Source organism: Poecilia latipinna, unplaced genomic scaffold (genome assembly GCF_001443285.1).
Source record: "Poecilia latipinna isolate Pla-1442-1.1 unplaced genomic scaffold, P_latipinna-1.0 Scaffold227, whole genome shotgun sequence".
NCBI classification, from domain to species: domain Eukaryota; kingdom Metazoa; phylum Chordata; class Actinopteri; order Cyprinodontiformes; family Poeciliidae; genus Poecilia; species Poecilia latipinna.
This window is the reverse complement of record NW_015112843.1, coordinates 58,339-71,892: the sequence shown is the minus strand read 5'-3', so window position 1 is coordinate 71,892 and position 13,554 is coordinate 58,339. Positions and strand designations below refer to the sequence as shown.

Genomic DNA, 13,554 nt, shown 5'->3' with positions numbered 1-13,554 from the left:
GTGCTGGAAGTTGCTGCTGAGCATGTGTCAGCTCGGAGTGAGCTGCGTGAACTTGATACGCCTGTCATTTATGCTTATGCTGCATGCAAACAGCTGCTGCTTCGCTGTATTGATGTCACGTATTTATAGCAGACACACATCAGACTGTGTCCAATAGGCGTGCAAAGGAGTTCTAATTAAATATGAAGGATTTATTTAATGGGGTAAAAAAAAAAACTGCGTTTGGAAATTACTTATCATTAAATTGGATCAAATTAATATTAATGAACCTTCTGTGTTTCACTCTTGTATTTGCTAACTGCTATTAAAATAAATGTACTCTGTATTAAGAGTTTTCATCAGCTTATTAGCTTCATAATTATCATTTGAGTCAACTGCTTACGGATTTGAACATATGGTACATTCATCCAACATTTATTTGAGTTCCATATCTGTAAGTTATTTATTTATGTTTTTTTCATCTAAAAAGAAAATTTTGGGCGTTTTTAACTGAAACACCCTCCATATTAACACCTGTGATAGAGACGTGTAAAAAGCCTTAAAATAAACTTTAATCTTTCATTGCAGCAACAGAATCAACCTTTAATTTCCCCTAAGTGCAATAAATGAACGTTTTACCCACAATAACTAAAATTAGCAATAAATTAACAATAAAATTATTGTTTAAGACAATTAAAACTACAACTATTTTGGGCCTTAATATTTTACTCCGATTAGTCTGCATTTTTCAGATTTTAGACTGCCTTAATTTAATTTTTTTTGTTTTTGTAAACCTTGGCTTTATTTCAGCATGTTTCTGCAGAAGAAAGCGGCATAAAGTGTGTAGATGTTCCTCTTCTTGTCCCCAGTAAAATATTTTTAAACAAAAAGTGGATTTTTGTCCAGTTAAGTTCACAGTTCGCTGCGTTTACTACTGACCCATTGGTGGCTCTTCGTGGCCCAGCATCCTGCGGCTGTAGTGATGCTTGAGCAGCGCGCCAAACACCTCGGGGCTCATCTCCGCCTCCCTCCTCAGAGAAACGTTGGGAGCCACCATCTTATCGTATGTGTACAGGTAATAACTGGAAAACAGAGGTGAAGAGTTAAAAGATACAATACTTTGGTTTTACAGTATTTTATCAGGATTACATGTGACAGAAACACAAAGCAGTAGATTTGGAGTAGTCCCACAGCATGATGGTGCCACTACCAGGTTTTCCAATCCCTTTTGGTGAATTTAAAAGTTTTATTTAAAAAATGCAACTATGTCCTTAAAAACTAGACCTTAAAAAGCTTAGAATTATATCATATTAAAGCTAACACTGATAATGGATGCTATTTACTACTGAGGTGACTTCAAAAGACAAAATGCTTTATTTTTAGGGGTATGAAAGTAAAAATGGGATGAATGCAAACATGCCCCACTTTTAACATTTTTATTTGTTAAAAAAAAAAAAAAAAAAAGTTTACAATCATGTTGTTCTATATTATCTTTAGGCCTCATAAAGGTGGTTTAGTTTCCTTTCAGCAATTTCGCCAAAAACTATAAACAGCAAAGAGTTATGGGCTCCAGAATGCTGTGTTGCCCTTTACAACAAACACGTCTGAAACAAAGAACAATCTCTGTTTGCTATCTCTTTTAGCTCAAAGCAGCGCGATAAATCTCAGAACATGGGCTAAACAAAACGCCGCGTGGAATATGGATATTCCTTATCGTGTGTTGCCAGGATCTCAGCCCAAACAGACCTTCGGCTTATCACAAACTTCCAGGTAGTGGCGCACAACGGGGAGACAGATACTGCCTGGAGATGCTCCGAAGCCACTGAGTCAACACTCATCTGTGTGGCCCCTCCCCCCACCAGCGCCGAGGCTGGAGCAGTGAACTAGGTTAAGCCTGACAGCTCAGCGGGGCTCTGTTCAAAACTCCACCAACCAAGACATTCCTGCTCTCCCTCTGGATGGGAACGAAGCGCTGCCTGTCTGCCTGTGCGGGGATATGAAGCTCCGTCACTTAAAACAACTGAGACCTGATTGAATAATGCAAGGCAGGCTTGCATTAGACGCGTGCCCCTCTAGTGGATCCCTGCGACAACCGAAATTGAACCTCGTCTGGCTCTAAACTGGTGCTCTAATCTGGTCTGCGCATGTAAATGTGAAATCTCATGATGCCACCAGGTGATCGTGGCTCTAATCTCTCCCTCCCATCCTCTAATTCGTCTAGCCTGATGTCTGCGAGAGTCTCCGCGGGAAGCAGTCAGACGCTGCAGTGGCTCCGTAAACCCTTTAATTCCAGGCTTTAATCTGGGAGAGATTACCGTGCTACCTAAAATGGAGCTAGAACTAAACAGACTGGAGCAACTGTCTGGGGAAGGAGAAGCAGTGAAGAAGAAATAGAGAACGACGGATGGACGGCCATATTACGGCAACTGGGAGTAAAATGGCAGAGGTCTACTACAAACATACCATTGTATCTGAACTAAACAATACTAGACATAACGGTGCAGAAATGGGAAATTTCTAGATTTCAGATTGCATCACGGCAGGTGAGGTGCAGTACCTGGGATGGACCAGGGTGGGGTGTCCTGGCTCCTCCTTGATGTCCGTAAAAAGACGGTTGAACATCAGAGCCGGTGGGGATGGTTTCCCCTGTGGGAAAGAAAGAATAAAAAAGATAAGAACAGCATAAATAGGACACAAAACCACCAAAACACTGTCTTTTTAACATACTGTTATGGTTAGAGATGTTCTATACCAATTTACTGATCTGTGAGGGAAACTAGTGCAGACCAGATGAACAGTGAAACAGCAAAGTGAGACGGGAATATGCTGCACATCTGTCTCATAGGAGCCATAGTGTAATATGCATGCCTACATCAAAACCTACATCAAAACCCACTTGTTTGAGCTAGCATACAGCCTTTAATTATCTTTGTACTCTCTTATAAATCTTGTTTTTTTGTTTTGTTTTTATTACCGGTATGTATTTTATAATCTGCTTGCTTTTATGTCAAGGTGACCTTGGGTGTCCAGAAAGGCGCCTACAAATAAAATGCATTATTATTATTATTATTATTATTGCATGTGAGATGTGAGTTAGGGATTAGGCATCAGCTGAGACGATGCGCATCAGAGGAGAATATAGTCCCACTGAACGGCCTTCATTTTAACTCGGTGAGTGTGGGGGGAGAGTGGCTTAAGAGTCTGGTCCAACAGAACGGAGCACCTTGTGTCCGCTACGAATTAGCGAACACAAGGTGTGAGAAAGGATAGAGGTGAGGGTCATGACCCTTAGGGGTGGCTACTGACCTTTCTCGTAGGCTCTGTGTCGGCTAACTTGTCTGAAGCGGAGCAAATTTCCACCGAGGACTTCCTCAGCTGGCTCTCCTCTTCCTCTCCCGACTTCTAAAACACATGGAGAGAGAGAGACGGCGGGTGAGTTATACCATCCAGAGTTACCAAAGCCAGAGAGACAGGAGGATGGAGAACACACAGAAAACAAAGAGTCGGTCCAACGAACCCATGGAAGTGATTGGCATTAAAAGTGCAGCATGATGTCAACACTTTAAAATGCAGATGATGCACATCTTTACATTACATGAACCCATTCAATCATTGACCAAATCAATCACTTATTACAAGTGGAAACTAGAGATCAGGCAAAAATTCAGGGTGTAGTGATCGACTCAGATCTGAACCTTCAGAGACACATAAAGACAATTACAAAGTCGGTCTTCCATCACCTGAAGAACATTTCCAGGATTAAAGGTCTAATGTCCCAGCAAGATCTAGAGAAACTCATTCACTCATTTATATTTAGTCACATTGATGAAGTCTTCACAGGTCAGCTCAGAAATAGAGTTTTACACCTCACAGAAGATAAGTCGGTCCAGATTAGCAACGGGCCAGTCACCAGTGCAAAAATACACTAGTTTTTTTTTATAAAGTAGCAGTTTCAATTCTGCTAAAATTGTCAGTGAGGTTGTTCTACAACTTAAAACCCTTCAGGAGATGCCAGAGATGGCATCAGAGTGACTAGAGTGTTTCTGGGTGAATGTTGGTCAAAACATTTGATTGGTTGGCCAAAATGAATCAGAATAACTATAAATAAATTATATACTACATCAGCAGGAAAACAGGTAGTTGTTTTTCTCTCTTAAATATAACCAGCTAGACAGTGTTGAGCATTATAGTTTCATGGTAACTACAACAAAACCAGTGTTTTCACAAAAACCTTCATACTGTGAGAGTTTCTAACTGGTCTGTGCCTCGCTGTGATACAACACTGTGGAAAGTAAGAGAAGCCCTATAAATAAACCACAAGGAAACGCCTTGCCGACAGTCAACATGTCTTGTTGTCAGGTGCTTCTGTGCAGACATGCAACGCAGCTGGAGTCAAGCTCTCGCTTCAAAGCACAGATGTACATTAGAGCGTCTGCAGATGTGTTCGTTAAATACCGCTGCTCCCGTCTCTGCTTTTCTGGTTCCGTGTGTGTGTATGTGTTCTGAGCAAACACGGGGCTGTGCTCAGCGAGAGCCCACGAACTGACACAGTTGATGCTTATCTGTGGCCTCACAGCGCTCATGCACTTTGAAGCAAATTGGCAGGTAGCGCAGATAGCACCAGAGGAAAGAGAAGCTCTGGTGAGGTAGGGACAGGCGCAGAGGGGAGATGAAGACCAGAGGAGGAGGAAATAAATGAAACAGGGTTGTAGAAAGCATCAATAATTGACTCCTTCGCCTTTTAAAGCCATCTATGGTGAGCAGACAGCTTTTCAACAGCTGGAGTAAAGGATTTTCCTCCACACTGATGCATTACAGAAGCAAAGAAGAATGTGTGCAAATGAATGTGACACCTAAGTCCCAGTTATACGAGCTGCAGTCCAGCATCCGCCAGCATTCCGCTAGACATCATAATAATTCTCTCTTATCACTTTTATCCAATTTGGAAAACACCATCTTTTACTGCCTGATGCACAACCCCAGGACCTCAAACCTTGCTCAACATCTATCAAACACAAACCCTGCCTCGTGAAAGGGAAGCCGCTTCTCTTGTTTTATTTCCTTGTAAACTGAAGACGCTCTACCTAGTGCTAATCTGTGTGGTCCCTCCTGCCAGCTGAGCAGGGGACTGTCCCTTATTTACAAGGCCATGACTGAATGAGCATGCAAATGGAGGATGGAGCTGGATGTGTAGCCAGGTGTAGTGTGGAAAGCAGGAGGCTCGTCCGCTCCAGAGCGCATTTTGTTGGTGGTTTTTTTCCTTCTTAATTTTTATTTCTGCTCAGAAGGAAGCACTGCAGCGCTGAAAGGAGGGGGCGAGTGAAGGAGGGGGCAGAGGGAGGGCGGGATGATGGGACAGTGAAAAGATGGAGGGAAGGGTTGAGTAATGAGAGTGAGTTGGGAGAAAAAAAAACAAGAAAAAAAACACTGCAGTGGTGGCGCCTTCTCCTCGTCAGCTTCCTTCACTGTGAAGGTTGTGTGTGTGTGTGAAGGGGAAGACAGATGGAGAGCACTGGACTGAACGGACATTAACTTCAGGTCTCTTAGGGGTCTTTCATCTGCTTGACCCCCACAACAGAAGAAGCTCCATTACTGAGACCACTTATCTACTTTGCTCTATATCTGTGCAGACCAATTAGAAGGACAGGGCTGACTGGGATTAGGTTTCATGCTTGGGGCAAACATTGCCAGAAAGAAAATGTTAAAGATTTTTCTCCACCCTTTGTGACAACAACTGACAATCTTCCACATCACTAATGAGAAATTCTGACCCACCCCTCTTTGCAGAATTTGCAGGGGTTTCAAAGTGTTAAAGGCCTGTTTACGGTACATTCACATCCTAAACTAAATTCTGTTTAGTCCACTTTATTTTTTTTAATCAAACTCTAGTTTGTTTGCCTCGAAAGTCTAGTTTATTTAGGAAGGTATGAATGTGAAATCTAGCGCTGATGTGCATCAAAAAAGTGAACATTGTTCCACCTAAAAACCTATATTTCGGTTCAGATTAAGTGAACTCTGGAGTGATTCGAATGCATATGTGAATGCCAAGCAGATCGAAGACCACTCCAAAAGCAGGAAACAAACTACTGCGCAGGGCATTGTGGGTAAATACAACCAAAACAAACGCACAGGACAAATACTAGTGGGAGAAACGACTTGTGGTCTTTTGCCAAAGACAAAAAAGAAATCCTACAACTGCTAAAATCTGATGCTGCTCTTTCTCCGACAGAATTTCATGTCACTGGCCTGAATTAACGGTTGCATTAATTACTGCAAGTCATCAAAAAAGCGTTTAAAATGACTTTATCACCATTTCCACAACGATGGATTTCATCCATCCATCCATCCATCCATTTTCTGAACACCCTTGTCCCTCAGTGGGGTCGGGAGGGGTGCTGGTGCCTATCTCCAGCTAACGTTCCGGGCGAGAGGCGGGGTACATCCTGGACAGGTCGCCAGTCTGTCGCAGACGATGGATTTCATCTGTTATTGAATTTCTTTCGACCGGGTCAAGGCTTGTTGCTTTTTGAGATCCTTTGGTCTACTTCATGTTGTTGGACAGGTTCCATGTCTGTTTACTGCCACCGATCTGGCAGTAAACAGGCCTGATCTCTGCTAGCAAAACTGAACTCAAGAAATGCCATTAATCCATTATTTACTTGGATAACTTTTATTCTACTGTTATCTTTATCTACATTAAAATTAATTTGATGATTCCATAACGTACATTCACAGCTCTATACATTTACTCATTCCTTTCCACTACTGGTCGCTTGTCTCTCAGTGTTTCCTGCACACCTGACAGCTTTACACCCACCACCCACACAAGAAAACACACCAGGCTCATTATCACTGCTGCTCTCTGCTCCTTAATGAACCTGGTCGCGTGCAAATGTTCACACATATCAACAACCACTCCCCCCGTTCCCCCGTCTCGTTCGCTCAACCCCCCACCTTACTTTAGTAGCACGGATACCAGGCTGCTGCTTGGTCTTAATCTCCACTAATGAAGCACCTCTCTCATTGGAGACGCTCCTGTGACCCACACACACACACACAGAGAGAGGCAGACGTGCTCACAAACAGCCCTTCTAACCCCCCGGATGTCTCCAGTCCTTTTGTCAGGCCGTGGCTCGCCTTATGACAATGTGGATTAGCATTCCACGCACTCGCTCAGCTGAACTCTGCCCTGTTGTCCCTAATCACCAGCAGTCTGCCTGCTGCTGCGGCTACACTCATGCAGCGCCGGCGAGCGCTCCGCTCTAGACACAAACAGCCATGTGAACTCCCCACGGTGACCCACTTCCAAAGCCTCGGCTCAGTCTCCCGACCGTTGGGCTCCGGCACGTGACATTTCTGCAGCAGATGCACTAATGTAGCACACACAAAAAAAAAAGTGCTGTTTTGGAAGCGCTATTAGTTGCCAGGGTACTACACACATCCATGACTCTCCATCACTGTGCTCAGAGTAAAAGCACTTCGTTTTTCTGCACGGAGCGACATCTGTGCAGACATTTAACGTCCACCAGCAGCTTTAACAGCATCTGGGCTTTTCTCTTCTTCCTTTTCCACCTGAACTTTGCAGCTAAAAGCATCTTAAACCAAAGGAGGATTTTTGTGTCTTTTAAACTATTTCTAGCTCAGTTTTAAGGATAGAAATGGAATTCTGCTACAAGGACAGGATTGAGTGAGTGATTGTTCTGCTTGTGCACAAACATTTTAATCTATTTCAGCTGATTTCTGCACCAGATGAAGAATTTTGGATTTAAGAAAGAAAAGTGAAGGCTCAAATCCAGCCTCAAATCCGCTGCAGAGGGACGAGTTTCTACTCCGTCATTGTTCTATTCTTAGCAACGTGTTCATTGGTTAAAGGCGAAGGTGCCGTGAACGCAGACTGACATGCTGAAACACAGAGACGCAGCCGGGTCAGAGGTCAGGTTCTCCTCCTCGGAGTCAGGCGAAGCCTCCAGATGTCTGCCGTCTAAACGCAACAGACATGCTCAAAGTTGACTCCCGGCTATAAATACGCGTGCTGTCTCCTTACATGCATAATGAACAAACATGCATCAGCAAAGTGCTGCATGTGCCGTTTAAATTATTTAAAACGATAGTTGAAGAATAAACAGACATTCGTTTCAGACAACAGTAATGTGAGAGAAAGTTTTCCAACTCATTTAAAGTACCATCCATGCATAGGTATGCAAGAGCTGTTCTAATTTTATCACAGCTACAACCTTCAGTGTATTTTATTGGGATTTTCTGTGACAGACCAAAACAAAGTAACACATATCTGAAGCGGAAGGAAAAAAACTGCATGTTTTTCAGAATTAGTTACAAATAGACAAGCTCTGATCAATTTTTCTGCCAAGTCTTCTTTTCAAAAAAGCTCAAACGCAGTCAGATTGGAAGGAGAGAATCTGTGAATATGAATTTTAAGATTCTCCCATCCAAAGTTTGCGATGTGGTTTTATAACTTCTACGAATGTAATATAATTTTATTTTGAGGTTTTGGAGTGTTTTATATGAATAAGCATTAAAAATTGTTTCATTTCCTCCTAAATCACAATTATATGCTACTTTGTGTTGATCTAATCACATAAAATCCCAATAAAAACATATTGAAGTTTGCTTTAATGTGCAAAATATGAAAAACTTCAGTGGCATGAATACTTGCCTATACAAAGAGGAGGAAACAACCACAGTAGAAACTATTTTCTGCCCTCATTAACCTCCCTTTAGCACCCGCAATCAGGCTACTGACCTTACAGTAAAACAATAAAACCGTGCCCATGTATGCAAAAGCACACAGACAAGCACAACAAGTTTTGACAAGCCGAGCGGCAAACCTGATCAAGAGTGCAATAAGGGTTAGGTCTGACCTTTCATCCCCAAACCAGTATAACCATTTTGTTTTTGCAATTTAAATCCCTCAAAACTAGACAGAATCGTCTTCACCTCTAGTAAAACCAACACATCAGCGGTTGGGGTACTAAAACTGAAACTCCTAGAAGCCACCACAAACCCAAACCGTGGCACTTTAACCCCCATCTGACCACTTTTAAGCGGCAGCCATTAGCCCGAGAAGAGGAAGTAAACAGCCTTTATTTGGGTGCCTTTCCTATCTGCTTCAGACAGCCAGCCAGGGGGTTGGGAGGGGGAGAGGAACACACAAGCACTGAGACAGTCAGTCACACCCTGTCTGTCTGTTTCTAAACCACATCCTGTACTGCTGCAGTCATCAGCTGTGTCAAAGATCAAACTGGAGAGACACACATCTACTTCCTGCTTGAACCTCGCAGAACACACAAACAGAGGATGTGCCGAAGGGTGATGCAATCTTTTAAGCCCGAGATTCTGGGCGTGGTTTGCTCCGGAGGGGTCCCACCTGGCAAATCGCACGAGGAGGACACCGGAGACCTTTATACGATGGTCTTAATCCAATAAGCCATTTATCCACAGACTGGGAGCCACACTTTGTTTCAGCAGCCAAATCGATAAGAAGCCACAGGGGAAGCGGGCAGTAAAGTGGGGCAATTAAACCAATGTACTTTCCTTTTTTTTTTCTTCTTCTTTTTTTTTGTTGCCGTTTGCCGATTTTTTTTGTACTGCAGAATTATACGAGCGGACTTCAGATCTTGACTCATTCCTGTAAGAATGTATAAAGCAGGTCATTCGTCGATGGTGGTCTCTGTTTGATGTACGTGCAAGGGACCGGATTGCTCAACGTGTTTTTCTTTTGATTTAGTTTTGCAAAGACAGATAGGAGGCGCAGAAACAAAAGGAGTTTTCTGACAGGTGGTGACAGAAGCTGGAAGTAAAAGAAAAATTAATATCACAAAAAGAAAAAACTGAGGCAGAAAGCCAAAACAAACCAGCAAATAAACGGTCTTTCTCTGTGTCCTTCCACTCAGACACACACATCTGTTCCACCTTTTATTTCTACATGTAAAGTGAAAGATCAGAGACAGACAAACACACTGATAAGCATCAGCTGGGTTAGTCATGAACAAGCGTTCCTCTCACACACATTCACAAAGAGGGCAGATGAGGACAGGTACATTCCCAACTTGCTTTGGCTCCAGACGGAGAGGACGGGATTTTTTGCAACACGTCTCCTCCGTCTAGACGGTCAAACATGTGGTTTTTCTCCCTCCCCTCTTTTACTTTCCTTTCCTCCTCCTTCCTCCTGGCCAGAGTTCCAGTCGGCCATTTTACAATTTGCACAATCAGGGTTTAATGGCTAAAAGCGGCAGGGTACAATCGTGGACGTCTGTGCTGGAAAATGGGCAATCTACCTGCTAATAGTTCGTCCGATCCGCCTGGTGCCGTGACTTGACTTACACAAGTTCAATTTAGAAACTCAAACAGAGTTTTTGTTTGTTTGTTGTTTTTAATGTCTTTTTTTATAGTTTTAATGTTTCCAGAAACATACGTCCCTAATTTTTATTCGATTGTTTTAAAAACTCAAAACAAGCAAATTAAAGTACATGCTGCTGGGTGACACTTTAAAAAAAACATTAAAATTGGTGGCAAGTCTTGGTTTCGAGGCATTTATTTAACAGAAAATAAGGTTCTACATTTTCAGTATATGACCTGCCAAATGTTTTATGAAACTTTACAGACATTTGAGAACAAACATTTAGTTGTACATCAGACAGACCTCACATTGTGCATCCTTCCCAAACAAGGGACTGAACTTTGCTTCCAATTTAAGGAGAAACATAATATTTTCTTGCTTATTTCTAATTTTGGCATCCGGGCTCATGACCCAGAGTAAGTTTAAAGACAATAGTTTATTGTGTGAGTTCTTAGTTTAGTTTAGTTACAGATCAGCAGGGAAAACTGGGCTAAACTGAGGAATTTGGAGAAGTGAGATTCAGATCCAAAAAAAGAAGCTACACTTTTTATACTCAGGCAAAACTAATTACAAAGTCAAGATTTTGTTAAAACAGTTTGAAAACATATGCTTAAGACAGTGCTTTAAAGAACAGAGAATTCAGCATAAACATGGCGCATAAAAAATGATCAATATCGTCCCGTTCTGTGTCTCTGCGTTCTGAACAGTGATGAAACGGTGCGCCAAGATATTGTGGGCGATGTACATCCCCTGCAGACATTGCTTCATAAGCAAAAAGTACAACTGAATTATGTCACACTTCTCATCATGTGTCTGTAGAACTGTGACTAATAGTCCTATGCAGACAGCACATATTGCCTCATAATACACTTATAGCCTCTGAAAGAAAGGAAGAATGATTCACTGCTGTGAAACGGTGTCCAGAGTTAGTTTTGATAACTGAAATATTTTACTTGCATTATTAGAAATAATTAGTGCAGTTTCTCTACTCAGGCCCTTTTATTCACCCTCCACTATTATTAGCACCTGCTGATGAACCTTAAAATAAAAGATATTATATAATCTCAGAGGAATTTTTAAAGTTTTATTTCGAGAACATCGACCAAGTGGTGGTGTAGAAATACTTATATATATATATATATATATATATATATATATATATATATATATATATATATATCTTTACCAGGGGGTGACAGAAACTACTATGTAAAACAGATTATATTGCTTTATTCCACAGGTGAAAATTTGAAAACCTTTATTTCTGTTAATTATGATTATTTTTCTCCTCCAGGTAATGAAAATATGACATTCAAAATTAAAATATTACATAAAAAATACACTAAACACAGAAAAGCATGTTCAATACCTGCCTAAAGGTTGTTATTTTCAAACATGCCTCATCTGAGCAAATTCTATTAATTTATTGAACATGACTGTATCTGAGCCATTAAAGAAATATCAACCGTGCAGCACAGAGGATAGTCTCAGACTGCACTGCTCATGTGCAGAAATGTGCGAGCGCCACGTTCCCCTCCTCGGCACCCCTTGTTCAGAGATCATCAATTACCAAAGCCGTCAAGGCTCACCTGCATTAGCAAGCCGGGCCCGGAGACAGAGACGTCGATGCGTGCACACACACACACACACGAGTAAACAGACATCCTATCAAACAATGGCTCCATCAAACAGTGATGTGGGAGGATGACGCAGTTTACTGCAAGCAAACAAATAGAGACACGAGCAGACACACTTCATGCTCCCAGGAGGACACATCGACTCAGAATGAGGCCAGTGGGCCCTTGTCTTGTCTGCCGATGACTGTACTCATCATCTGAGCTCTAACTGGGACACCGTTCACACAGCTTCTGTGTCTGTGAGAGAACTGCAAGCTCTTTACAAGCCAAAAAGGAAGAAATCCTCCACAATTGATTGCAGTTTTTGCTCGTCAGAAGGCAGGGTACCGCTTTAACAAATCGTGTTTGAATCGGTCGCCTGGTTTTCTGCACAAGGGAGTTTGGCTTACTATTTGAAACGGATGAAACAACTCGGAGCGCTTGGAGACAAGAGGCGAGTGAGAGAGCCGTGGAGAGGACGAGCGTTGCTAAGCAGACTGAAAGCTGAGAGAGGCTGTCAGCAGGCCAGCAATGCACTGCTATCACTACAGAAAGAGAAAAACACAAAATGGAGACGCAGCCCGACCTGTTTTCAAGGCAAAACTAAATTTACACAGCAATAAAGAGTTGCTCGGCTGTTAAACGTATTTTAAATCACTATGCACACGTCTAATTAGGACGAATTAATGCTTAGTCAGTGCAGAGAAATCAGACGTTGATCAAAATCCAACAATTTTCAGCTTCATCTCCTCCAATTGGTGACTGACTGGCTGGAAAATCAAACATCTAATCGTTTTCCTATCAGTGACCAAATGCTACGAGTATCCAGGTCACACTAACAGCGGTCTTCAGGGTGGAAGCTGTTACTGAGGAAAGAATATTCAAAGTGTCAATGATCTATTTAAAATGAAGTGAAAGGAAGATGTAAGAAGCTATTCACTACAACATGCCAAAATACACTGCAGTTAGTTCAGGCTGTGGGAGAGCAAGAGAGAGCAAGACTTGTTTACGGGGAGGCTCAATACAATAAAGTATTATAGACAGCGCTTTTAACCTCTGTCTGTAACAAAGCATCATGGATTAGGAAATGTTGCAGCTTTTCAGAAATCTCATCACTGTTTTAGTTTAACTAATTAAGCTAACTGTTAATATAAGATGGTAAAAACAGCTTTAGATGTCAAGTTTGTGGATAAAAACCTTCGTTACAGAACTGAACTGGCTAACATCTATATTGGCAAATCAAAAACTAGAAGCTGGCAACAAGATTCTAGTTGGTGCATCTCTGCCTGTTGCAACAAATCAATTAATCACATGATAAATTAAAACAAGCTTGATAATTTCCATTTGCAGGGTGGTTTGTTTTTCTCGTATCTCTCTTTTTACCAAAGACTGAATGATGGTCTGGTGTATTTGTCTGAACTAGAAGGACAATCTTGTTTCTTTTCTATTTTATGTGTTGATTTAGATGTTTTGCTTATTCATTTTGGATATTTAAAATGTCTTCCAGTTCTAGTGTTAAATGTTTATTGGTCTTTGAGAGGGTGTACTTGCATTAATATGCCATTACCATTGCATTACATGAAAATGGTAGTTTATATGTTA

The 13,554-nt window shown here is 41.7% G+C and overlaps 1 protein-coding gene across 1 annotated transcript in view; it reads right to left on the bottom strand.

Annotated features, from left to right (window-relative positions):
* Nucleotides 1-13,554, bottom strand: part of skila (SKI-like proto-oncogene a) — a 31,626-nt gene that overhangs the window by 5,788 nt on the left and 12,284 nt on the right. Inside the window, exons 2-4 of the mRNA XM_015031979.1 lie at nt 3,286-3,381; nt 2,537-2,625; nt 919-1,061 (exon numbers count right to left, since the gene is read on the bottom strand). Coding sequence (XP_014887465.1) covers nt 919-1,061; nt 2,537-2,625; nt 3,286-3,381 — 328 coding nt within the window. The remainder of the gene's footprint in view (nt 1-918; nt 1,062-2,536; nt 2,626-3,285; nt 3,382-13,554) is intronic.